The 27,130-nt window shown below is 36.3% G+C and overlaps 2 protein-coding genes across 2 annotated transcripts; both read right to left on the bottom strand.

Annotated features, from left to right (window-relative positions):
* Positions 1-6,258: 6,258 nt before the first annotated feature.
* LOC113053321 (ADP-ribosylation factor-like protein 4C) lies at positions 6,259-7,880 on the bottom strand. The gene has a single exon (XM_026218243.1). It carries the CDS (start codon positions 7,501-7,503, stop codon positions 6,925-6,927), a length of 579 nt encoding a protein of 192 aa, XP_026074028.1. The 5' UTR covers positions 7,504-7,880; the 3' UTR covers positions 6,259-6,924.
* Positions 7,881-10,919: 3,039 nt separating this feature from the next.
* On the bottom strand, positions 10,920-25,830 carry sh3bp4 (SH3-domain binding protein 4). The gene is made up of 5 exons (XM_026218242.1): positions 25,645-25,830; positions 22,669-22,880; positions 20,239-22,580; positions 13,119-13,307; positions 10,920-12,603 (listed from the first exon to the last, which is right to left on the bottom strand). Exons 2-5 carry the CDS (start codon positions 22,787-22,789, stop codon positions 12,379-12,381), a joined length of 2,877 nt encoding a protein of 958 aa, XP_026074027.1. The 5' UTR covers positions 22,790-22,880; positions 25,645-25,830; the 3' UTR covers positions 10,920-12,378.
* Positions 25,831-27,130: the final 1,300 nt, after the last annotated feature.

Genomic DNA, 27,130 nt, shown 5'->3' with positions numbered 1-27,130 from the left:
TTTGTGAACAGGTTTTGTAATCTTTAGATTTTGAAAAGGGTGACAGAGCTGTGGGATTCTCAGAAGAACACTGTGCTCAGCAGTTCAGCCCACACACTGCTACGAGTAAGCATGACATGTCATGGAGTCAACACTTTTGAAGAAGAACAAGCAATGACTATAATGTTTTCTTTTTCTCTCCAGTGCTGAATTCTGTCTTATATTTCCAGTCACACTGTGATCCCAACTATGGTATGGTATGGTAAGATCCAATAATTGTTAGAATTTAAACATGGAGCCTATACATAAAAACTTTCATGTTTTGTTCTGGGCATTTTAACCAAGAGAAGAGACACACGCACCTTGTTATACCTGATACTTTTTTCTTTAAGTTGAGCTTAGTCTAGCTTAATGTCAGCTTCTGTTATTCATCCTGTCATGACAAAAAAAAAAAAAAAAAAAAAACATTCACATTTGGCAATAAAGAACCCAGAATTTGTCCTTTACCTTTAAATAGAGCAACAACAAAAAAGTGAAGTACTGAATTTCATTACTGAACATTTTGTAACATAAGCAGACCAAGAAAAATACATATTTTTTTATGCAGTCTTAAAATAAAATTCTATTTATTTCAAACCTTTAAACCACTTACACAATATTAAATGAAAATCCTGATTTGATGTTTCAAATGTGTCTCTGTCATTTTATTTCATTTAGTTTTTTTCTTTAAAGCTGATGTTTTTTTTATTTTATTTTTATTTAACGACTGATTATATTCATCATATTTTAGATTATATTTTTCCAGGATGTCGTGTTGTGTCTTTCCCACATGCATTAGTGTGACTTATGCATTTAGAGCTGGTTTGTTTACTCAACCATGCGTAGACTAACTTTAACCTTTGACCTGTGACAATTTTCACAAAAAAAGTCTTCGCCGAGCAAATAGTGCTGCCTGGCCAAATAGTGCAGATCTCTGACCATCCTTAAACTCAACTCAAATCCAGATTTATAGTTCCAAAAAGAAGCTGAAAACAGGTACTGAACACTAACATTAGACATTTAACTCCGAATGACTGTGATGAGCTGAGGGAAAGGCAACCATAGAGCCTGCTAATAAGAGGAAGTCATGATGATCATTATATGCATTATGCTACATAACAATTTATACTTGTCTACTCAAAATATTAAGCTGATCGCACAGCAGTATACTAGAGTTACTAGATACAAGATTATTTTAGATAAAAAATGATATACAGTATATATATATATATATATATATATATATATATATATATATATATATATTATATGTACGTAGAGATACTAGATATAATATATATATAATATATAGTATATATTATACCATATATATATATAAATATATATATAATTTATTTTATTTATTTTTAATATCTAAAAGAATCTTGTACATGTCGTGTACGTAGATGTAACATTGTAACATACAGGCTTGCATCACCCCAACTAGACAATGGCGGTTTTGTTGGGAAATCTAACACACTGGTGTTTGCGAAATGGCATGGACATAGGGCTTTTGTCTGTCTGTCAAAGAATACTAAAATAACATGTATCATGTTTGCCCAAAAAATATTTTTGATACAACGCATTTGATCACTAAAATAATGCAGTTTTAGACTATATAGCAGGGTAATCATTTAATAACAACCAGGACCAGCACAACTTCTAGCTGGATTCGATTGGTTTGGTTTCCCACGTTCATTATAATGCGTTTCTAATAATGAATGAAAGAGGTGAAAGGAAGTTCTTGTTAAACAATGGAACAATCAACTTTTAAGGGCATATATGTATACATTTGTACAGCCTAGAGTTCAGAAATACAGTGTGGAAAATGCTATTTTAGTGTAAAGAAAATGTGCTACAAAAAATGAACTGAAAATTTTGTGTTGCTGAGTTATATTCAGTAGAACAGGGGCACACGAGTAACAAGAGAGTCAGATAGGATTGGACAGAGAAAAAGAGAGAGGAAACAAAAGAGAGCAGGGCAACAGAAAGTTGCTCCATTTCCATCTGAAAGAAGTCCTCCAGGTTGGGCCGCCGAGAATTGAAGCACATCAGTGGCCGTCTCACGTTCTCAAGGAAAGTGGACATGGCATCGAAATGTCTCCTAATCAAGGAAAGTAGCAGAACAAAACAAGACACGAAGTCTTCATAGAAACTGTCACTGATCAGTTCATGAGATAAGATTTAAGATGATGCTCTTCAGTATTATCAGCTGAAACTAATAGAGGCCTACAGCTTCTCTTCAATTAAAACTCAATATACATATTCAATATGTTAAGTTTAATCGACAGAATTTGTGGCAAATTGTTGATTACAAAAACGCACTGTTGAAGTGAAGCTCTTGCAGTGGAAATAATTGGGAAGGTTATAATTTAGTAAAAGTACTTACATTAATCCTATTGTAAAAACTGTTTTGTTTGAGCTGAAAAGATGGGCTCATAATTTTTTAGGTGATTTTAAGCTTTTAGGCATTAAACCATGGTGACAAAATATCAAAGCTGGATAAAACGACATACAGAAACATTTTTTTTTCTTTTTTCTGCTTAAATCCTGTTAACATGCATTGTTTCATTTATATCTAGTGGGTCTTTTAATGTTTACAGATTGGCCCCATCTGCATGCATGCACTCACAGCTGTAACCCAGATTTTTTTTCTTTCAAAAAAAAGGAGGGATGTATATATGTATATGCTGTATGTTTTTTTTTTTTTTTTTTGCAGTAATCAATATTATGCCAAAAGTGATGTTGATTGAGCTTATGGTTGAAATGTACCTTTTTCCATTTTTTCACTTTTTCAATCAATTCAGCTTAATCACCTGATACTATTGTCCCAAAGTTATAGTCAGCCTCATTGCAGTATGCACAAACAATTAAATGATTCTATAAAGGCCTAAAAAGATAAAACGTTAGAAGAGGTGGGTGTGGGATGCAACCCAGATTTCTCTTCAGAACAAAAAGTCTGTTGGGTGTAGCTGCTGTTTCACACTTATCAAATATCCATTTGTGGTTTCTGTTACGATGGTACAAAGTCAAGACATAAGAGACAGAAGCTTTACAAAAGCCTGTTATGCCTGAAGCATGTACATGAGCTAATATTTCATATTCAGCTTTCTGAATAAAGAATAAAGCCATGTATCATGGATAGTTTCTTCATTGCTCTGTTTTCCTGAGAGTTGCATGGATCTCCAGTGGTTCAGTACTGCTCATGGGTTGCAGTGGTCTACTGATGTCAAATGCCTGTTTGTTTATTCTGAGTCTGACAGATGCGCTTTGTCATTACTAGATTAAAGACCTAATTAATTTGTCTCTTTGTGTCTGCTGGTGCAATGTGATTTAGATTGTTTACACACTTTGTTTCTCATAGATTAATTATGCTGTATTTTGTGGTGTGGGGGTGGGGAGGAGTGTTCCAGAAACCTCTCTCTGTGCTGCCAACAGTGAGCAGGAGAGCAACATGTTAATCAAGCCAAGCCAAACGAAGCGTCCTTGCTAAGCAAAATTATTCATTTGAATTATTCTTTAAAAAATTATTACTGAGCCCAAACTTCTGAAAGGTGGTAATAACTTAGATGTTACACAATATATGTGATTTAAAGGCATTGAAGTTAAGAGTTTACTTTATATATATATATATATATATATATATATATATATATATATATATATATATATATATATATATATATATATATATATATTATTTTTTTTTTTTTCAGATAATCTGATACATTTGTCGCTTATGGTATTGGATAATAAATAAGCACTGTACAACCTCTACACAGAATCACACAACCGCCCCTGCATGTGCAGTCAAGCATGTTGGGAAAAGAGGGTGACCTGACCCTAAATCCAGTGGGAGACTCCCACCTGCAGAGCTTAAGAAGGTAAAGGACATAATAAGTGGTTTGACATCTTTTTTGTTTAAGGATTGTTAATGCTTGTTCAGACTTTTTGACACTGTTTTCTGCAGCTCTACTGACACTGTACTGACATTCAGTTAAAACCATGATAAAACATGCCATTTAGAGACTGTTAGATTGAGTATTTTTGCACACACTTGCTTTTATAATGCTTTTATAATGCTAAATGCCAATAACGCTTCTTGATACTTGAATTATGGTACTGCAGGCCTGATGATTGTGGCTCTCATTCTGTACTTCTCTCTCCCATGAGAGGGAGGACACAGACATTGATTTGCAGCCATTTACTGAAGGATTTCTTCTTTCTGTTGGGCTATATTCCCTCAAGGATCCTGGAGATTTCCAGCCACAAACCCCTGTCCAAAGCACAGACACTCAGCCATTATGCGGCTCTGTCCCCATCCCCCTCTCTAGGGAAATGTAAACAGCTTTCCCCTCCTCTGTAGATCTCTCACTCACATCTCACACTTTCTTTCAAGGCCCTCCAGTCTAAGCACAATTTACACATATGGGGCAGAAGTATGCATTTGACTGACAAGAGGACTAAGGGGGCAAAATGGGCTGCTTAATGTGAATTTTTATATACATACTAGCTTGCTGCTTTATTCTCAGCTGCAGTTTCTGTTGGATCTTTTATATATATATAATTAATTAATTAATATATATATATATATATATATATATATAAAAAAGATCCAACAGAAACTGCAGCTGAGAATAAAGACCATCAGCATGTTCAATGTGTGAATGACCACACACTTAGAAACACACTCCTTAAAGCATACCCACATTTAGAAAATCTCAAATGTTCTTAAACAATCTTTAGCTTTCTTTTGATTTTGACTGAGTTTGACATTTATTTATTTTTTTGCTTTAAACCATATTCAGAACAATTGTTTGTTCTGGCAACAGTTTTAGTTAACATTCAGAATAGAAATGTGAGAGTGTGTGGCATTTTTCTTATTTTTGGCACCGTTCCAGTCTTTGTTAGGGGAAATCCTATATGGTTTTATCATGTGTGTCCAAGATAGTAGCTATTAAGAATACATCTTGCCTGAAATCTCTGCAAAAGTTCTGTTAACGGGGTTTTTGCTGACCTCAAAAGTGCTGACCTGTTTCTGTCTTTATGAAGGTCTGTTTAATCCTAATTGACTCGAATATATCCCAATATATTGAACATTGCATTTAAAATACTATACATTTTTGAGTAAACATTCCTCCCATCCACATCATAGATTCTTTTAAATATGTCATATACTGGATACTGTTAATTCACTATGAATATATAACATGGTACTGAACTTTAATTGCGAAAGTTAGTTGTTAGGTTAGTCTTTATTAGACAAGACAAATGTAAAGATTGCCTTGATGACCTCATTATGGCATCATCTTCTGCTGTCCATTTGGAGGTGCTCAGGGAATTGCCTTCTGTCTCCACAAAAGCCCCATGTGAAATCTGATCTTCATCAAAGTTTCATGCATAGTGAGGCTCTTATCACCTCGCATATCAAATCATGACAAATTACTCTTACCAAATACCCCCTTAAATAAGGCTTTTGAATATTTTTTTTTCAGTTTGTTACAAAAAAGGTATCATTAAACTTATATACAGTATATATTTTAGTGTGACTTTGGTTTGATGTTTGAGTGTAATGAATAAAGACCACATTCAAAAAACAAACACATATAATGTTAACATATGTAATTATTCCCTGGAAATTTGGTCAAATTCAGAAATTTCAGGCAAGCCCACAACCGTTCACTATAATTGTGGTTGTAAGTGACCAGACAGGTTTTTTAAATGGGGGTTTTGTATTGACTGACCATCTCTCTCCTCTTGGGATGAAACCCTAGAGTTAGGCTATATGGGATAGAAAGACACCATTGTCAGCATGGCTGGAAAGGGGGCTTATTAACTTAAGCTTAAATAACAAAGATGGCATGGCTATCCAAACACAAAATTTATGCACAAAAAGTAAGTTAAATATATTTGTTTTGGTAGGAAACCATAAGATGAATGTAGATAAAATTGAGTCCTTTCAATTCAATTGTGCTGAAGGTAAAACACCCAAGCTAGCTCAATTGAAAATTCATCAGTCGGTTGCTTTATGGCTTCTTTCAGTGTTTACAGAAAGCTTGGAAAACTCAAAACTACATCCTCTTTAACAGAACCTGAAAAAGCCCAAATGTTTAGTTCATACTTGTACAATTTTCTAATGATCCTAGAACACTGGTGAGAGATTCATCCATGATACAGCTGCAATCACCATAAATACCCTCAACCCTCAGATCTTCGTGATAAAGAACATGAGATAAGATGTTTGTTTTGCAATAACACACATTTTAATTGAAAAATAGTTCAGGATTCATCTCGACTTTGTAATACACTGACAGTCTATTATCTGATCGACAGTGTTGTACACTAGCTACTATCTGGTAAGAAAAAAAAGTGCTTAGAAGTGGACTGTGTCCCAGACAATGCCCAGTGAATCACTTGAGTTCTTCAGAGTTCCTGTGAATCGAGATGTCTTCACGAGACTTCATACCCAGTGAAGTTACAGTAATTTTGTGAATTACAAGGTCCTCACACCCCAATTTCATTCTGGGATTTTGAAGCTACAGTTCTTGACAATGTCCTCAGCAGTTCTCTCGATGCTCCATAAGAGTCAAAATAAGATATCATGCATTCCATGACATCTTACAGCATTTTTCACAGTGATTCAGTAGAGAACTCCTTCAAACTGATGACCAGACTATGCAAATTAATGGCAGCTTAATAGGGGACCAGCCCTTTTAACAAATTGTTTCCATTTAGTTTTTTCCATTTTGGTTCACCTGCGCCATCAAGATTACATGCAACATAAATCCAGCTCAACAACAAACAACAACCGTTCAGATGAATGTCAGCAGTGCAATGTTGAAATGGCAAATCCAGTGACTCAGGCCATAAGCAATGGAAAAAGGCAGGTGGAGGCTTTGTAGAGAGTCACCGCTTTTTCTTCTGTTTGAGGCTTTTTCGTCGTTTGACTATCATTTCGTACAGTTTGTCCATGCCTTCATGAAGCCCATCGCCTATGATGGCACAGGCCGGTTGGATGTGGTAGGTGGTGGCAGGCGTGAGCTCCTGGAGCGCCAGCTGCTTCTCTATATCCGCCACAGACAGAGATCTCGGCAGGTCCTGTTTATTAGCTATTACTAAGAGCGGCGTTCCTTGGTTTTCAGCGAATTTGGTCACTTTATGCAGCTCCGTCTTGGCCTCCTCCAGTCGATCCACGTCTACAGAGTCCACCACATAAATAATGCCATCCGTGCACCTACTGTAAGATTTCCACAAGGGCCGGAGTTTCTCCTGCCCACCAACGTCCCAGAAATGACAGCTTAATCCTTTGGCCGTGCCGTTACTCAATTTGATTTTTTCCGTGTTGAATCCTATCGTAGGCACAGTGTTGACAAACTCGTTGAATTTCAGCCTGTAGAGGACGGTTGTTTTCCCTGCAGAGTCCAAGCCAAGCATCACTATATGGAGGGACTGAAACGCAGATATGTTGGAGAAACTGTTCCCCATTTTGATCTCCTCGTCAGTAGGGGTATAACCAATGCAGCCCCCGTCGGCACCAGCGACTCGACCAAATTCAGAGTGGATGTGATGGAGCGATCATTGCAGTGCCCGTGATATCTGCTCGGTAAACACTCCTCTATGAGCGGAGAGTCTCCGCAGTAACCGCTCACATAAATATTCCCACCACAAACTGCTGGAAATTCCTTCTGACGGCTCAGCGTTCAGTCTCTCCAGGAGCTCGTCCTCATCAGCGATGAATGAATGTGATCAGAGATCTCTTTTAAGCATGAGGGCACTTACTCAAGCGGCCGGTGATGGACACAAGCGAGCGAGTATATGGTAATGAATGGAAGCAAGCAGCTGCTCATCACACTGGAGAAACTCCGCCCGCATTTCGTGTGAAACTGAAAAAAACAAACCCCTCTTATGGCAAACTATCTATTCCTTAAACTAAAAAGTTGTTGCCCTGCCTATCTTTTTATTTTCCAATAATAAAGCAAATTATCACTTAACAATTAAATAATCGTTTTGTGTCCACCTTAAAAACCTTCGCCATATAGCAAATCATATTTATTGTTATAACTACAAAGCTATATGGGATTTCCTTTAAATTGTTTTTTGTTGTTGTTGTTGTTGTTGTATTCTTAAAACTAACTAACCAAAAGTACAAACAATATTACGTTTTAGAGTATTACTTTAGCTAAAGTATTTTTATCAAAAATTAGTTGTTCCATCAATGTTCAATAAAACATATACATTTTCTACTATCATACACTATGGGAGTAGTGAAAAGAATGTGTTCCTTTATTAGCCCCATTGTACCCTTGCTGATTAGTGTAGTTGATCAACCATTCAGCACTGGCCAAGAAATCACAACAGCGTCTCTACTTCCTCCGCAAACTGAGAAGAGCCAGAGCCCCGCCCCCCATCATGTACACCTTCTACAGAGGCACCATTGAGAGCATTCTGTCGAGCTGCATCACTGTGTGGTATGGCGCCTGCAACGCGTCATGCCGAAAGACTCTGCAACGCATAGTGAGAGCAGCTGAGAAGATCATTGGTGTCTCTCTCCCCTCCCTCCAGGACATTTATGGAACACCTCTCATCTGCAAAGCCCTCTGCATCACAGGTGATCCCACCCAACCATCACACAGCTTCTTCAGCCTGCTACATCAGGGAGGAGACTGGGGAGTCTCCAGGCCAGGACCAGCAGACTGAAGGCTGTCCACCAGGCTGTCAGGAAGCTGAACTCCCTCCCAAACCTGCCCCCCCCCCCCTCTTCTTCCCCAGGCACCACTGAACTATGACCCCCCCCCCCCCCCCCCCACACTAATTATATGATGACATGCACTAGTCACTTGTGCAGCATTGGTCTGCTCACTCACCGCTCACTACCTCATTCGGCATGGAACTGACGTCATTCCACTACCTCATCAGTCAGTTAAATAACTGCTCTTGGTCACTTGTCACTTGTCACTTTAATCAGACTTAAGATATTTTTAATTTTTTAATTTTTTAACTAAAAAAATCTTTTAACTGCACTGTTGTTCACTTCATTGATTTGCACTATATCTGTCATTTACCTTGCGCTGCTTTATTTAACTTTATTTTTAACTTTTATTTTTATTATATGTCTTTTTTTATCATTCCCTTATTGTATAGTTGTATCTACATTTTATATTTGATCTAGTTATTTTTTAGGCTTTAATGTTAATGTTATCTGTATGCACCGGAGTCTGAGAGTAACGCAATTTCGATTATCTGTATGTTTGTACTGTACATGTGGAAATTGACAATAAAGCAGACTTGAACTTGAACTTGAACATTAAAGTTGTATCAATGTTGAAACAACAACTTGACATTTCAACCGTGTTTCAAAGTTGAAGGTCAGTCACATGCAGGCTGGGGATAGTTTTGAAATTATTGTTAGTGGGCTTTGCCTATAGCAATATTGAAAATTATACTGAAGTAATAAAAAATAAGTTCAAGTAACAGTAATATAATTAGTTGTATAGTTTAACGGATTAAATGTTAAAATGGCTTTCCACACAGCTCCCCTCAGCAGTTTGTGCACAGGTTACAGAGTTCTCTAGTTTTCGTGGAAGATGGGAGGCAATTCGTCCAGAAACTAGGCTTCGTCAACGAAATTTGTCTTGTAACACGTAAAAAAAAAAAAAAAAAAAAAAAAAAAAACTTTTTAGACACGCATTTTCACACCTTCCTGAAATTATTATAATAAGCTGCTAATGTTTCCACTTCTCATCTGAAATCCTTAAAAAAGCATAATAACTGCGTGTCTAAGGCAGTTTGGTAAATCGTCTGACTGAAATCTTTTCTATTTCTCATTTAATTTCAGTCATCTCTGGCTTACTTTGTGGCTATTTTTTGATATATATCGCCGCCTGGCGTCCATAGTACATACACATTTTTTTTTTTTCTATATCCAGTTTTTACTATAGGAAAAGTAATTTAAAGTAGTCATAACCAATGATCAGTGCTGTTACTATTAAACCAAGGAGTACTGAGGTAAATAGGCCTATCACATACATTTACTCAGCTACACTCTTAGAAGAGATTGAACCTTTAAAGAACTTTAAAGTGCAAATATGAACTTCTAGCTATCAAAAAGGTTTAAAGTTGAACTTAAAGGTTCTATAATGATCCACTGGTTATTTGGCAGTTATTTTTAGAACCTTTGTTGTTGTAAAAGGTTCATATTAGAACCTAGCATGTTTAAGGTGCTTTGTTGAACCTTTTCTAAGATGTATTGTAAAGACTAGACTGAGTACATAATTTGCTTGTTACATTAGTAAATAACTATTTAATTTACTATTAATGCTTTTAAATTATACTCAGTATTAATGAATTTACTTGTATTCAGTTAAATGTGATGTCAGATGCAGTTGTGGTCTCCATCCGTTTAACCAAAATGTTTAGGCGCTGACTTGATATATATTTATCAAAAACTCACAGACGTCTTATCATATGACAATCGTTAATGTGAGGTTTCTAGATATTATACAATCATCATTTGCTAACTTTGTCAAAAATATATTTGTTATATTGGGATGTTTAGAGGGACTTTCTTTACACTGAGTAAAACTTTGTCCTTTATATTAACTGTTTGTCCTCTAGATGGTAGATGTGTAATTGAAATTTTAGATGAGAAATGACTGGGAATGATTATTGGCCTTATTTAGTTTCCCCTTGATCTATTTAGGCAGTTAAAATGACTCAGAATGCAACATTCAGTCATTGACTGCTCTAATTGAAATCTTAAAATTTATAGACTATTTCAGAACACTATTCTTTTTTTAGCATTAGCATGGAGAGAAAGAAAAATAAAGCACTGTGCTGAGGCAAGCCATTTGTCTTTGTCGTCTTCAAAAGAACTGAGGAGAAAAAATGTAAGCACTCACTGACCCAAGAAAGAACACAGTTTATTTAAGGCATATAACAGCAAACACAGACACATTGATACACACACACTTGCTTGGCTGTATCTTTGGAACACCAGTTAAAAACTGTATAAAATCTACATAGTTGGCCACAAATGTTATATTTTACATTATATTTTACACACAAACACACACACTTGTCAGTAGTTGTGGGATCCCCCAAAGAGTGAGAGACGGCACTGATTAAAGGCTTGTGATATGAAAAATGCTGCCTGCATGCCTGTGTCTAGAGTAGGGTAAGATGTAAGCATATTTTTGTAAGACCCACAGAGATGACTGTTTACACTGGTCATAATTTTTGTTGGGAGATCCTGTCAAGCAGTGAGAAATATTATGCTGGAGTGATAAGACTGGAATTCGCACATAGCAAGTAGGTTTGTAAAACTCTAAATGGGCACAGCAAGAATACTTCACTTAAAATAATGTTCAGTGTTGTACTTTGACTGCAACCAGTTTAATATATTTTATTGGAGTCAGTTTTGTCATACAAATTCATCCTATCAACGTATCAAGGATATGACATCTACACATCTACAAAGTGTTCAGCCGATAAATTGCGTTGAATTTATATGGGACATCACTTGCAACAACAAATTAAAAGTTATGACTATAATGTGCATTGTTTGTTCTTAATTCAAATAAGAACAAACAAATAATAATAATAAATAATAAAACGACTTGTTATGAACCATGCATGTGCTGTTTGGAATTAGCATCACAATCATATGGACTTAATTTTTTTACTCTAATCTTTAGTAACTAAAGTGCTGGAATGATATCTTCGTATATATTTGGCACATTTTAATTTAGTAATTATTTTAATTTCTGTAAGCTGAAGATTAGAAGATTAGATTTAGTTATAGGACTTGTGCTGATGAGTTTTTTTTTTATGTAAAGGTGAAATAAAAGTGATATCATTATATATTACTCACTAATAATTCTGGTGTCTCTTTATTAAGACGATAAGGTTTTATTTGTCCATTTTACCTTTCAGTCTAACATTTACTCTCACTTATAAAAACATTAGGTAACTTATATCTGAAAAACATAAACAGCAGACACTTAGAGCAAAGTAAAAAAGACAGTTTAGCATACAGTGGCATTACAAAATAATACTTAAAACAAAAGAGAAAGGTTGTTACATTATTACTGAACAAAATGTACATGTATAAAATCATGATGATATGCAATGATTAAAAAAAAATCTGAACAATCATATTTTATTTTACATTAGCGTTTTACACGAGATAGAGACCTTTGCTTGTATTATAACATCAGCAATACACTTTTCAGTAATTTGGTTCAATTTACTGTGCAACAACACCACAGCTAACAAATCTATTGTGCAAAGTGCTTTTAACAATAAATCAGGTGAAACCAGGTGTATCTGGGTCTTGTAAAAGTCAGGTGATGTAGGCAGTCTTTATATGGCACAGTCATCTTGAGAGCAGGGGCTGAAAGCATTGCTCCGTAGGAGATCCAGACAGTTGACTAGTATGAGGGAACCTGTGATGTGCCTCCAGTGCTTGGTGATGGGGTTCTTCATTTTGTCCAATCCAGTGTGAAGTTCCTGAATCACATCCCTGTAACTGTCCCCGATCTGGGCTGCCCATGTGACCAGGAAGTCAAAGGCAGGTTTCCACATGGCCTTTACAAAACAGAACAGTATAAATTCATTTGAATTTGACATGTAAACCTGCATGAATGTGACATTAAGATGCCCTGAATTTTGTTCCCTAAAAATACTTTCTACACAATCTGTATGCTCTCCTTTAGAGTGGACGTGTACAAATACCATAAACCCGTAAGTGCAAGAGGAAGCTCATAATCTCATCAATTATTGGCAGAACATTTAGGTTCCCCTTCTGAGCTGGACACAAAACACTATAGACATGACTTGTGGGTTTCCTGTAATTGAAATAAAAATCCAGTTTTTAAATGCCAGTTTTAAGTGTAAGTTTCTGTCTCTCACACCTCACTCATTTTTATAATTTAGAGGATTTAACATTCCATATCTATTTGGTCAATATTTTGCTTAACTTGATGTTTACCTTCTCTGTGTTTTGTTTACACAGTTGTCTGTACGGTCACTCCTCTACAATCTAAGCCAGGTCATAAGCATAAGCATAATCATCATCATAATGCTTTCAGTGTTTGTTTTACCTCACTATCCAGTTGTCCCCTGCTGTCTCTGTGTGGAGCTTCATATGCTTCCATCTGGTGCTGGGACACTTTAGCAAGTCTCTCAGCAAGCTCCCTCCAGCGACCCGCCACCTCCACAGCTGTAGTCAACAGTACGAAGTCCACAATCAGCCGTGCCACCAGGCCCTGACAGTCCATCTTCAGAAGACCCTGAATGACAGATATACAGTTACACCACGAGTTATGCAAAGTTTATATCTCAGCTTTATGTCACTGTGTTAGTAGTCAAAAATTTAATAATGCTACATGTTTGTATCCCCACATGCCAGTTTTGTAATGTAAAAAATTATAGATAATGATTACTAATAATTCCCACTCAGAAGTATGACTTCAGGGAGAGGTCTAAGCATATGTAATACTGGTTATAGTTTGGGATGCACAAAATATGGGATTTTTATCTTATTTTATTGGTAGACATTGGCTTTTTTATGGATGTTTAATTGTGCATTCTTTTCTTTTCTTTTCTTTTCTTTTCTTTTTTTACTTTCGGGATCATCTAGCACTTTTTATGATTTAATAACACTGTTAAAGGGATACCCAAAATTCTTTCATTTACTCACCCTGATGTTTTTCCAAACCTGTATGACTTACTTTCATAAAAGAAGCTAATTGAAGATGGTTTCAGCTTTTACCGATACAATGAAAATCACTGGGGTCTGAAACCACATTGGATCTCTTTGACTTTCATTCTTAAGGTGCAGTAGGTAACTTTTGTAAAACTATATTTTTTACATATTTGTTAAACCTGTCATTATGTCCTGACAGTAGAATATGAGACAGATAATCTGTGAAAAAAATCAAGCTCCTCTGGCTCCTCCCAGTGATCCTATTGCCATTTGCAGAAATACACCACTCCCGGTAAGAAACAACCAATCAGAGCTGCGGTCCGTAACTTTGTTTGTGTTCAAAATGTAGAAAAATGTATATAATAAGCGAGTACACCATGAATCCATTTTCCAAACCGTGTTTTTGGCTTGTCCTGAATCACTAGGGTGCACCTATAATAAGTGTTTATATTCGGACTATTTTAGATTGCTTCGGGGGTACCGCGGCGGAGTAACCCAGTACCTTTGTGATTCTTCATAGACATAAACAGAGAGAAGTAGCTCCGGCTACGATGTTCTTCCGCAAGACGCAAGCAGTTATGTTTATTAACCGCTAGAGCGTCAAAAGTTACCGACTGCAGCTTTAAAAAGAAAGTCATAAAGATTTGGAATGACATGAGGGTGAGTAAATGTTAACAGAATTTAAATTTTTTGATGAAATATTCCTAAATGTATTAAATCTTAATTTTACAATTTAATAATAATTTTTTACAGTGCTGGGCGGTTTAACCAAAAATCTTTCACAGTTGGTTTGGTTTCCCTAACCGTGCCTTTATATGAGTCAGAATGCATGAAAGAAATTTAGAACCACTGCATTATAATCACTATCCAAACAGAGATGCTACATGTAGCATTAACAGATTTGATTGCAATTAGATTGTATAATTTCACAATTTAGAGCAAAAACTAATTCATCTGACCATAGCTTTGTGAAATTATGCTACATAAAGCAACTACACAAAACAAAAACAGCAGGCAGGCTGCACGAGAATGGAAAATCACTCTCTGACAGCAGGTGGTGCTAATGGCACAGCAGAGAATAAGTGTTTCCCTGATTGTAAACAAACCAGCACTAAGCTAATAATTGATACTTTATTATTTTTTATAGGGAGGCAAGTTGAAAAGAAACTTTTCTTAAGACAGACAGTTCACCTCAAAGATAAATTCATATAAACCCTCACACCTAATTCAACTGTTTCAGTGATTTATGAAACCTCGCTCTGCACATTATTTGCTTCTCAAAATGATTCAATGTTTGAGCGTTCGAGACACCACACGCTGTTGACGCCTGTTGGTCGAAACTGTGTAAATGCAACAAAAACTCATCTCAAACATGCATTAAAACAGCTTTTATAAACCCAGTGCAAATTCTTTCATAAAGTATAATATATTACATGCAATTAAAAGTGTGGTGTTCTGTGAAAAAAAAGAAAAAATAATAATCTGAGGCCGCCGGTGATGTTTACACGTTAAGTTAACAGTTGCTTAAGCACTTGTACCGGTAGGCGTAAAAAAAAAAAAAAAAGTGAAATTCAAACCGGTTTATACCACGTATATCGCTCAGCACACATTTTTCATAATGTAAGTTATAATGTTGTCATGCCAAAATTATCTTTTAACATATAAAACTATCGGTTTTTAGTTGAAAGTGTTTTAGCCTAATTTAGAGAATTGGGAAGAATTTAAGAATTTCAATTGTTACCATTTGTTGGCTATTGCATCAGCTATAACTAGGGCTGGGCGATATATCTAACGATATGAGAATGTGCATCTAGTCAGTAAATCTGGTTTTGTGATTACCGCTAAATCGCCATCACCTGCTTTTAAATGGAGCTGCATTTAATAGACAGAGCCGTAGATCACTGACAATACGCAATATCACGTTCATTATCGAAGGCGTTTCATCTGGGATAATGAACGCGATATTGCGTAGCTTGTTAGTGATCTACGGCTCTGTCTATTAAATGCTGCTCCGATTAAAAGCAGGTGATGGCGATTTAGCGGTAATCACAAAACCAGATTTACTGACTAGATGCGCGTGATCATATCGTTAGATATATCGCCCAGCCCTACATTAACATAAAATAGTTAGCAGTAGGCCTATATCAGCCACAGCTATAATTTTAATACATGTGCATCCCTAGTTAAAATTCATTTACACCAGATTTGCTTCAAATGCCCAAAATATATGACAATGAAATTTTAGCTAACAGACTTCAAATAAAATCTTAATTAAATCAAATTAATAGTTTGTATAGTTGTGTATATTGTTGATATCTGCCTTCACAATCTCACACTATAAATACTGCGCCCGCCCAAGTGGTTGCAATGTAAAGCCTGTTCTTAGTAAACTTCAACAAGAGTACACCAACACACAAACTACAAAACTGAGATAGTGTCAGTGGTTTTCTAAGTACCACCTCAGTAAATTTATACAAGAGCAAGTCATCAAGTTTTTATAGGGAGGCAAGTTGAAAAGAAACACCATCTAAACTTTTCTTAAGACAGACAGTTCACCTCAAAGATACATTCATATAAACCCTCACACCTAATTCAACTGTTTCAGTGATTTATGAAACCTCGCTCTGCACATTATTTGCTTCTCAAAATGATTCAATGTTTGAGCGTTCGAGACACCACACGCTGTTGACGCCTGTTAAGACACATGTGGCGATATGCAGGAAACGACGTGTATGCTCCTGTGAGCACAATATAATGAGAGTGACTCCGGGACCCTTGGACAAGGGAAATGTTAGGGAAGAATATCTGGCCATTCTGTTGGCAAGAGTTCTGTCTTATTAATGTGACCTTCTTTTCTCCCGAGAGATTGGCGTGACATTTAAAAAACTGAATAAGGATTTAAGTTCACTGCGCCTTGTGAATATATGTTGTTCAGTGAGTATATGATGTTCACTGATCTACAAAATGTCTGAAACTGTTATGTGATGAAGATAAGATTCGACATTTATACTTGCTTGGTATATACAAATAAGAAATTAATCAATCTTAATACACATGCCATCATTGAATTCAAATCAGTTTCCAAATATAAATTAATAAAAAATGCAGGCATTCTTAATATGCTCAAATATGTTAAAGTGCACATAACCACAAAAGTTACACACCCTGAACCTACTAATCTCTGATTCCAGTTCCATAGCTTGGAATGTTTGGAATGACAGGAAGTCTGCTTAGAGGGGGAGGAACACAGCGCTGATGCCCCAGAAGACCTGTTAAAGGTCTGGCTCCAAACAGTGCAATGAAATAGTGGGAGTCTTGGATGGTTTCCCTCTTATTAAAAATGCTAGATCTAAAAACAAACAGGAAGGTATGTTTTTGACTTGTACATTAAGCAGTGCTAAAAAAATCATAATCTGTAAGATTTTCACTCTTCTCCTGGCCTGTAGTACAAGCAGTCACAGTGCCACAGTGTGAAAAAGAAGCATATTGTGTGTGAATGTATCACACTGTGTACACATTGATTGTGTGCATTAGCCAAAGAAAGATAATGCTTTTAATATACATGTTTCCTGAGGTGTCTCACCCCTGACCACTGTCACAGTCAGGAACTTATTAAAGTAAATCCTTCAGAGACATGGAAGTGATAGGAAGCCAAACAAAACCTAAAACCTAAACCATGCTCATAGACCTGCTCAGACTTTTGACAGAATCCTGAACCAACTGGTAAAGCCTTAAATGAAGTCAAGTGGGGCAAACAGAACTATTATAGAAGCTTCAAGTTCATCTTTTAATGAAATTAGCAGTAGTGTTTCTGTTATCATTTTAAAATCCAATAAGAAAGGCAAATTATTATTTTAATGCTGTTGTGATCATTCCAATATTTTGCCCACAAATATGACAAAGCTGGTTCCATTGTAATGCTCTCTTCATTGTTCCTTTAGACACCTCAGTACATTTCTATTAATATGCTGCATCAGTAACAAGATAACTGCAAATAAAATAAAAAAATGCAGTAAAACAAACAATTTCAGAGGAGAGGCTTTTTAATTGAGGTCCATTATAATTTTTTTTTGACTAAAATGTTTTTAAAAAACAACAAGTGCACATGCAAAAAAAAAAACAACAAAAAAAATTGTGCAGTTGCACAAAAAAGCAATTGTTTGTTTAAATGTTTGACTTTCCTCTGTGCTGTGAGGCTCTTGTCTCCAGGATTTTCTTCTTTTTTTTTTGGTGTGCAGATTCTTTGTGACTAACGACACATTCGTTTTGCATAATGTACCTAGTAAACCTGGCTAAATTTGGTACAGAAAAATGTATTTGCAGATTTAAAGTTCTAAAGTGATTCATTAATTTCACCTATAAAAAGTCTTTGGTATACCTCAGTTATACTGTTCTGTAACCACACATTAAAAGGCATTTACTTTGCTTTATATTACTAATTTACATTTATGCACTCGGTAGACACCTTTATCCGAAGCAACTTGCAGTAAATTCAGGCTACAAGTTTCCTTGAACTCTAATTTACCAGAATTGTTAGAGTCATGATCTGCCATGTTGACCTACTACCTAATTTAAACTGTAATTTATTACACCCAAAGCCTGCATGAGCAAATCAGTTTATCTGAGATTAAATCTTTAAATTCATAAAATATAATTTGTGAATTAGTCACTGTACACACACACTTGCTTAGCTTTTGATTTATCACTGTTGAGAGCTCCTGAGACATAATCACAGTAAGATGCATCTTACATTATTAAGACAGTTGAGCACAAAATTATTTATTCTTTACATGTTTTTCTCTTGAATTCCTCTTCTTTTAACATCTGATTTTATGATAGTGCTTATAATTCATTATCTTCCCTTCTTGCCTGTCCGTCGTGATTTCCTTTTGTATAAGCTCACCATTTAGTCTTCTGTTTATAAACTATTGTCAGAAATCACTGACAGTTTATACAGGGAAGTTCTTCTGCTCTAACAATAGGCTAAAGGAGGGAGGATACTAAGGAATAAAAAAAAAATAATAAAAAAATGTTTAAATTTTTCCATTTTTTTTTGTGCCATTATTGTAATAATCTAGTGAGATGTTTGTTTGTATAAGGAGTCTGACAACAGCCAGTGCTCCACACAGAGATCTGATCTCACCTTCATCCAGACTGTCTGGAATAACATGAAGAAAAAGAACTGAGATAAACTAAATTTAGAAGAACTGTGGCAATGTATCTAAGATATTTCAAGAAACCTACCTGCAAAGCTACCTGAAAAACAATGTGCGTGCACCTAGGACAAAAGCTTTTTTTAACGCATAGTGTGGTCACACCAAATGTTGATTTAATTTAGTTAAGTTAATAGAAGTGAATTAATAAAATATATTTATTTTACAATAAAATTGTGCTCCGGTTGTGTGTCCACAGTGTTTGTGTGTTCCCTACTCACTGCTGTATGTATGCACTTGGATGGGTTAAATGCTGAGCACCAATTCTGAGTATGGGTTACCATGCTTGGCAAATGTCATGATTTTAAATTTTTTTTGACAGCATCCTCACTTTACAGCATTTTTACACAAGTGCCTAAAACTTTGCACAGTACTGTAGCTTGTGTCTTGAAGACATTACCAAAGTTCTTCTGGATTGAGTCTGTCTCAGTTTATTCTGTTTCTTCATGCTATTCCAGACAGGATGGATGAAGGTGAGATCAGATCTCGGTGTGGAGCACTGGCTGTTGTCAGACTTTGTGCAAACAAGAATCTAACTGGATTATTACATTTAATGGCAGAAATATAATTTTTGGAAATGTAAACTGATATTTCCTACTGACACACTACATCAAAATATAGAAATAACTGACTTAAAACCATTTTTTGTTGGTTAAAAAAACTAGTGGCCTAGGACTTTTGCACAGTACTGTATATGATTTAAGTGTCTGATAATCTTCAGTGTGAGCTATTTAGATAATCTTTTGTGTCAGCTCTCTCTTATACAGAGAGGTTTCTTTTAGGTGATTGTTGCAGAATGACTGATGCATCATAGAGCAGATTTATTTAAATGTTTGTAAAATAAGTAGCTAAAATGCAATTTGATATTTCACTGGGAAACATCCTACTTCAGGTTCCTGTTTACAAAGTTTTAACATCATGCTTTATTGAAACAGTGGCACAGAGGGGTTTAAGCAGGTGACAGCTAGACAAACCTGCATATTATCCACCATAATAATATGCAGGGGGGGGGGGGGGGGTAGCAGGTAGGGTTTCTGCAAATAAGGTGGCACTTTAAAATCTTTAGCACTTGGTCTTTGCTTTGAGTCTCCAGTCTCAAAATATAATGAAATAGTCATATTGGTCATTTATTAGTTATCAAACATTACATGAAAATTATTATCAGCTTGTCAATTTTAAGAAAACCTCCAATAAATTAATCAAACAAACACGCTATATACCTTTTTAAATTAGTTTCTTTAAAGGTTTTCTCAGTACACAACTAAGTTTAGTTGAAAGATTGACCTCCGTGTCAAAGCTTACCTTCATGAGCTCCTTCTGGAAAGACTTCCTCTCATTGCCCTCAGCTGCATTGCAGTCTTCCTTAAGTTTCTCAAGAACAGAAGCCACCTTTTCAGGCTCACTTTCTGGCTCTGTCCAACAGAAATGTGTCAGAGGCAGATTGACGTAACCCAAAGCGTCAGCAAACACTCTCCAACTCGCCACGTTTTCCATCAGTATTGTCTGCACTGATGCGTAGATGTACGTCAGGCACAAGCAGGGCTTTAGGATCTGCTCTAATAGGATTGTAGTTGTAAGATCAGGCCCTTTGAAATGAACAGGTTTCACTTTTCCCATGATTAGAATGTTTTTTGCATGCACCAACCCAATTCTTCCATGATAGTATCCGATGTACCATTCTTTGGTCCATAGATGTCCTTTAAGTTTTATTTTTTCCTCACTCAAAAGTGCCATTGCATCACCTTTAAGATACTCTAACAAATATACGCTTTTGGACTGTCTTGCAACAGTTTTCAGGAACTTAGCAAATTTTAGGTTTTTGACTAGTCTGTCCTGAAACACAGGGTACTTTGTGGTCGGTGCAAGAGGAGACAGTATGATTTTGTTTACTTCCTTTTTCTTTATGAAGCGCCTTTGAACGGAGCTTCTTGTAATTGTTTTTGGTGGTGCAGTTGGGGTCTGAACGCAGAACTGGGCCAAGATACAATCCTTATCATCCTTGACCTGAATACGCAAAGTAAAGTCTGAAATGTCAGTTGAATCACGTGCCGCGATCAAGTAGATGAGGCGAGCCACTTTGCCAAGTTTGATCTGAAATCCCCTCACGGTTCTTGCATCTTCATTGGCTCTCACATCAAAATTGGACATGTTCGAATACATGTCAACCTGAAGGTCTTGAGGTTTTGTTAGTACAAACTGGTGTTTCCCCCAGAGTTGGAGGACGACAGGTGGAGTTGACTGTAAGTGCTTTTTTACATCGCTCACTAGCAATGTCTTTGGGGCACAGTCATGTCCAAAAATGGCCACTACTGTGCTGAATGATGGGTGGATGTGCTTTGGCCCATATACCCCAAGAGTGACCTTTTTTACGACATGCTCCCAGACTGTGCTGTATGGGGCCACCGTTTGTGATTGGGCAACTACAGAGACATACATGCAAGGCTCTAAATTGTCCAGAGTTACTTGAACTGTGTCTCCATACATGTATACATGTGGAATCGGGACATACGGACCTTCCTTGAAGTTGCTTCTCACACACACCACCTCTGTGGTTTTGCGGCTCTCTATCTTTACTACAACAGACACCTTCATCTCTAAAGTGATCCGGGTCTTGGTTTCCAAGTTACTGAGTTTTACTTCTACCACTGGACTCACGGTAGTACATCTATCATTGTTAAGCTCCAACGGTGGATCCAGAAGGGCCTTCAGTGATATCTGTTGAGTCTCACCTGGTGTAACGTGACCCTCAGGAATATATATACTGATACTGGTGTTTGGTAGCTGCACAGCACCACCAGAACTGTCCAGTTTGCACACAATATCGGTCTCTATTGGCTGGGTTTGCCCCCAACCTGGGTTTTGTTCAATGGAGTCCAGATCTTGGCAGGATCGTGTAAGTTTACGGTGATTTAGCCATGCCGTTTTGAAATCCTCTCTACTTTGAAAGTGCTCAGGTTTAGGAGACTTCAAACCACTAAAAAAACTCAAGGAACCTTGATTCCCATCAGACAGGGACTGCAGGACAGACAGTTCTGACATGCTGTAGCAACGCTTACACCTAAAAAATGGATTGTCCCTGCGAAAATTTGGGCAAGGGCTAATATTGTTTGTGTCAAATAGCCCACTTTCAAAGACATTAATATTAATAGTAGAGCTGGTGTTTGAGTTTGGAGGTGAGAGATTTTCTAAACACAAAGCATTTGCAGAATTCTGGTTGCTATTTTGGTCAGGGGAACCTTGCAGCGTGCCATTTAGGAAAGGGTTAGTTGACATCCGTTTATTAACAAAAGGATGGTCTTTGCTAGATTCTGTGGTTTTGATGGACCCTGTCCACTCCCCCGAGATATCCATTTCTTTCACTCCCTCAGAAATGTCACTTAGGCTGTCAATCATGCCACTATCACTGAACGAGGAATCTCGATAATTGATCGGCTGAACGTAAGCAGCTGGGATATATCCCATCTCTTTACTGTTGTGTGCATACCACCACTCTTCACCCGATGTGTCTATAACATAAAGACAGTCTCCCTTTGAGAATTTGAGTGTGGTAAAGCTGGATGGACAGTAATCCTTAATGGCAATCACTTCCCTGACAGCTCCAAATGAGGCAGTAGCATCCAGTCGTAAGGCACTAGCTGAAGGCACTGTAAAAAAAATAAATAAATAAGTGAATGAGGTTAAAACTAAAAGCTAACACTATGCTGACTGTGAGGTAAAAATAAGAAAGGAAACCTTTAACATCTGTAAGGGTGGCCTCTGGCACTCCTTCACTGAGATCAATAAGTGCACCCTCAGATCTGCAGCGAGGGAGCACAGTGTTGTTGTTTGCTGATCGAATGCGATGGGCAGCCATGGTGTGTATTTCTACCAAACTCCACTTCTTGTCTCAAGTTTCTCTTCCCATGTTTGTTTCAGTGTGAGAAATCAATAGCCTTCCATAACATCTGTCACAAAGTAAAGGTGAAAGAACATTATAAGTTTGCTTTTTTATTTCGGCAGAATATAGTATTTAAGGAAATTTGATATTGTTGATATATTGATTGCACAATTAAAAAACAGAGATGAGTTCAAGAAAATGAAAAGAAAAAAACTTCATAAGAATATTCATAAGTTTAATTCTTAAAAAAAAATCTTTAGTTCTCAAATATTTTCTAAAAAAACATAAAATGTTTTCTAATACAATTTTGCATCAGTCCTTTTCTGAAATGATCAGAACAAGCATTCATCAACAAGGATTATATGCTGTTGGCTGTGATGACTTTATATATTCTTTTCCATTCAGTTAATCAGTAATTTAATCACAGTAAGATTGTAAAGTATCTTTTATAATTCTTTCCATATTGGTCTATATCAGATGTATAAGGCAAACTTCAGTTTTATGGCCTCGTCCCACTTATCCTAAACCTAAGAGAACCTAAACTTTGCCACAACTTGTCTTGAAGGAAGGCTAATAAGGGCAGAAATATTTGCTCTTGTCCAGACACGTCTACGTTATTCATGATATCCTCTAGCACATAAACAGAGAATAAAAGGCCCTGGTCTCTATGAAGGGTTGCACAATAAATTGCCCATATAGCCTGAAATCAAAGTCGCTACATTTGTTTCTCTTTTATGTTAATTATTATACTTCTATTTATTTTATTTTTGTGCAGTAACATATCAAATGATTGCTTCAAAAATTGTGCAAAGTGTTTGAATTATTCAGTTATTAATAGAAGTTCCATCTGAGCTGCTTTGCAGTATGAAAGCTTAAGGATCAAACGTTGCTGGCTTTTAGTAATCAAGAGTAGGATAGTGTTTGAGTGAAACTCGGCATCTTCTTAAGTCTGATCATGAACTATAAAGGCTCTAAAGCAATACACATCAATGGTTTCTATGGCTACCACCTTGGGGAAGAAAGCACACACAGTGAATTGCCTTTAGAGAAAATGCCCACCTGTAGCCTACTGGGAATGTCTCATGCACAACAGTCTGACATATTATAAAACTACTAACTACAAAAGCAAAGCCACTTAGGCTGCTTTATTGATCAGGGTTACAGTTGCATATGCAATGTTATGAAACTGTTCACACAGATGTACATCATAAGGAGTAAATTTCTATCAATCTATCTATCTATCTATCTATCTATCTATCTATCTATCTATCTATCTATCTATATATCTATCTATCTATCTATCTAGCAAATATATATAGCAAATGGGTAGCAGTCATGTTCTGCTCTGTAAATAACTATATAAAAGATATTACTAGAAATGAATATGGAGTAAACATTATTATTATTATTATTATTATTATTATTATTATTTCATAAATGGACAAATGTCTCTGAAAATAGTATGGTAACAGTATTACAGTATTTATAGTATGGTGTACAGTATTTAAATTTAAATTGAATAAATGTATGCATTTAGCAGACGCTTTTATCCAAAGCGACTTACAGTGCATTCAGGCTATCAATTTTTACCTATCATGTGTTCCCACGGAATCGAACCTCCAACTTTGCGCTTGCTTGCTTGCTAACGCAATGCTCTACCAGTTGAGCTACAGGAATATTAATAATAATAATAATAATGAGTATTTATAGGGCTCCAGCATCTGCTCTGTGAAAAACTCATTGTACCACCTTTTTTTCCAGAAATACAGAGGAAGAGCCTGTAAAATAAGGATGTGCTGCATTTCCCAAAACTTCCATTGCACAATCATATTTCAGCAAACACCTTCAGGGTATGACAGAACATACCGGTCTATTGACATCAAAAGAATCCCAGTGTTAACTGTTAAATTAATTGTCATAATGTCATAAGACCTTTATGCATCATTGGACATTTTCAGGACTGAACTTGCCTTACGAGCATTCAGTTTTGAAGCATGACGGCTGCTTTTTGGTGACATGGCTTTATACAATATTTAAACAATATGAACTGCTAAAATACTACAGTAATGCTTAATAATGTGCCAAATAAATGAATAATAATAATAATAAAAACCTAAAAAAAAAAAAAAAAAAAAACTTTTTGAAGAATGGTACATTCCAGACAGAGCTCAAAACATCTGCACCACGTTTTTAATTTTTTTTCCCATATATCTAAAAAATATAGGCCAATGTAGATGACTTGTGAGGAGAAATTAGGAAGAAAATCTTGTTCAGCCTGTTTAATTAAACATTAATTATGCGGAGCTAGTATATATTATTTAAGATGAACTTAGTAGTTTGACATGAGATGATTCCTGAAGGTTTGAGTCCTGTAACTGATACAATTTTTATCGGTTACAGGTACATTGGTCAGTCTAAATTAGGGCGCAAAGGACATTATCTGACATTTCCCTTTATGAAGTTTTCTAGGGCTAAACTCACTGTTTCACTTTGAAACAGCGAGTTCAGATTCTTTGTAAGATAAGATACTGTCCTCGGTGGCTGGATGAACAAGTTGAAACGGATTGTGAAATTCCAGTAAACAGATGAAGACATTCAGAAGACCTACAGACTCACACAGTCTCCAATTTCTAGCAAGTTTCAAGTGTCAAACACGGCGAAAATGGGCAAATAACTCGAGCTAAAGTTTCAGAAACAGCAGTTGTGAGTTCAGCAAGAAAAGTGGCAACTCAGTGGCAGATAGCGACGCGAACATAGCTAACGTTACATCCCACTAATCGATGAAAGCCGGATGGAAGGGATAAAAGCCAAAACATATAAATTATACTTACTTTTTGGAAGATGCGGTCAGTTTCTTGAGTATGGACCGTTATGTGCAGCTGCCGTGAGCGCGCGTCTCGCTTGTGCAGGAACATACTATTACTATTGGTACAGTAGGAGAAGCTGCGTGACGTCATCATCCAGGAGGCGTCCCGGACAGAAAACATGGACAATCCCTCTTTACTGCTTTTCAACTGCCATGATAATTTACACGCCAAGATTGATTGTGTTAAGGTACAGCTATACCTCATTATCCCATAGTTTAAATGTACTTAAATATTTGTAGTTGTAGGCATTTTATCTCACTTTCTTTTTTGAAGATGAACGTTGCATTCATTAGATCAAGTTGCATTGAAAATCCTTTTTGTAAAGTTTGATTTCATTTTAAGTAGGCCTCGTGTAGAGGGAGCTTTGTGAATTTCGACCGCATTCTTAATAGCCTACGTTGGCAGTCAGTCTACATAAGTTGCGTGACATTCAAATCAGACGTAATCCAAGTTCAACCGTTTTGAGGACTATGTCTAAATATAAATATTTGGCGGCACCTGTTGGGGATTTAACATATGACAAAGCGGTTTGTGCCTTGCCGCAAATGAGGCCTAAAATTTGAACTTAAACGCAGCTAACTGACATGTGGTTAAACATCATTCCATGCCTCACAGCCACGTTTTTATTCCTGTCAGAAATTAAATATGCCGCTACTCTACTAAGATCTACGCTTTCAAACTTCCTCTACATTATACAGTAGTTTTTTCTTCATTTCTTGTAGCTTGTCACTCCTCAGCAGAATGCCAAGCTGAAGGATTTTTTATAATTGTACAAAGATTCATCACAATCATATTGATATTTTATATAATATCATGTCCGTTGTCCTCTATGCAAATTATTAATTTCTTAACAAATTTTCCAAATAACTGAGTAAATTAGTTTGATCCATATCATTTGTAATTAGCAACATGCTTTTATGGTGTGGTGATTTTTCTCATACAGTATATTGTAAGTAGGTTATAAAAAAAAAAAAAATCCCCAATGATTGATTCTTTTGCCAAATTTACACCATAAAGGAGGCACAGAAGTTCTACTGAAGTGGTATTTAGGTATCTATATGCAGACTGTAGAATTTCATCAAAAATATTTTCTGCCTCTCTGAAGAGACCGAAGCAACAGTTTGTCACAGAGTGCATACAAACAAGAGGATCCAAAAGCAGTGTTTTATTAGGGTAATCCAGAATCATAAGTCAGCCAGGCAAAGGTCAAATTCCAGAAAAGCAGTCCAAAACAAGAAACACGGCAAAAACCAGGGAACACGAAAATAACGGGTGGCATTAGCCAAGAGCTCCATGACAATGACAGAAACAAACAGGGTATATATAGACAGGTGCAAACAATGTGAGCGGGAACACAGTGTTAATTTCGTTGACTAAATATTTTCGTCATTATTTTCGTCACGAATATATTTTTGCCGACGAAAACGAAACGAAAACTAAAATAGAAGGC

The sequence above is a fragment of the Carassius auratus genome, chromosome 34 (assembly GCF_003368295.1).
Source record: "Carassius auratus strain Wakin chromosome 34, ASM336829v1, whole genome shotgun sequence".
Taxonomy (NCBI): domain Eukaryota; kingdom Metazoa; phylum Chordata; class Actinopteri; order Cypriniformes; family Cyprinidae; genus Carassius; species Carassius auratus.
Note: the sequence above shows the minus strand (reverse complement) of the source record. Positions and strands in the feature narration are given on the sequence as shown.

What these genes read in the sequence shown, in the direction of transcription:
- sh3bp4 (XM_026218242.1), bottom strand. Translation starts at nt 22,789, where the DNA reads ATGGCTGCCCATCGCATTCGATCAGCAAACAACAACACTGTGCTCCCT. An exon ending in CACCCTTACAGATGTTAAAG is followed by an intron (nt 22,581 to 22,668) that starts GTTTCCTTTCTT and finishes TTTTTTTTACAG; the next exon opens with TGCCTTCAGCTAGTGCCTTA. An exon ending in TCCAGAAGGAGCTCATGAAG is followed by an intron (nt 13,308 to 20,238) that starts GTAAGCTTTGAC and finishes TCTGTCATTCAG; the next exon opens with GGTCTTCTGAAGATGGACTG.
- LOC113053321 (XM_026218243.1), bottom strand. Translation starts at nt 7,503, where the DNA reads ATGGGGAACAGTTTCTCCAACATATCTGCGTTTCAGTCCCTCCATATA.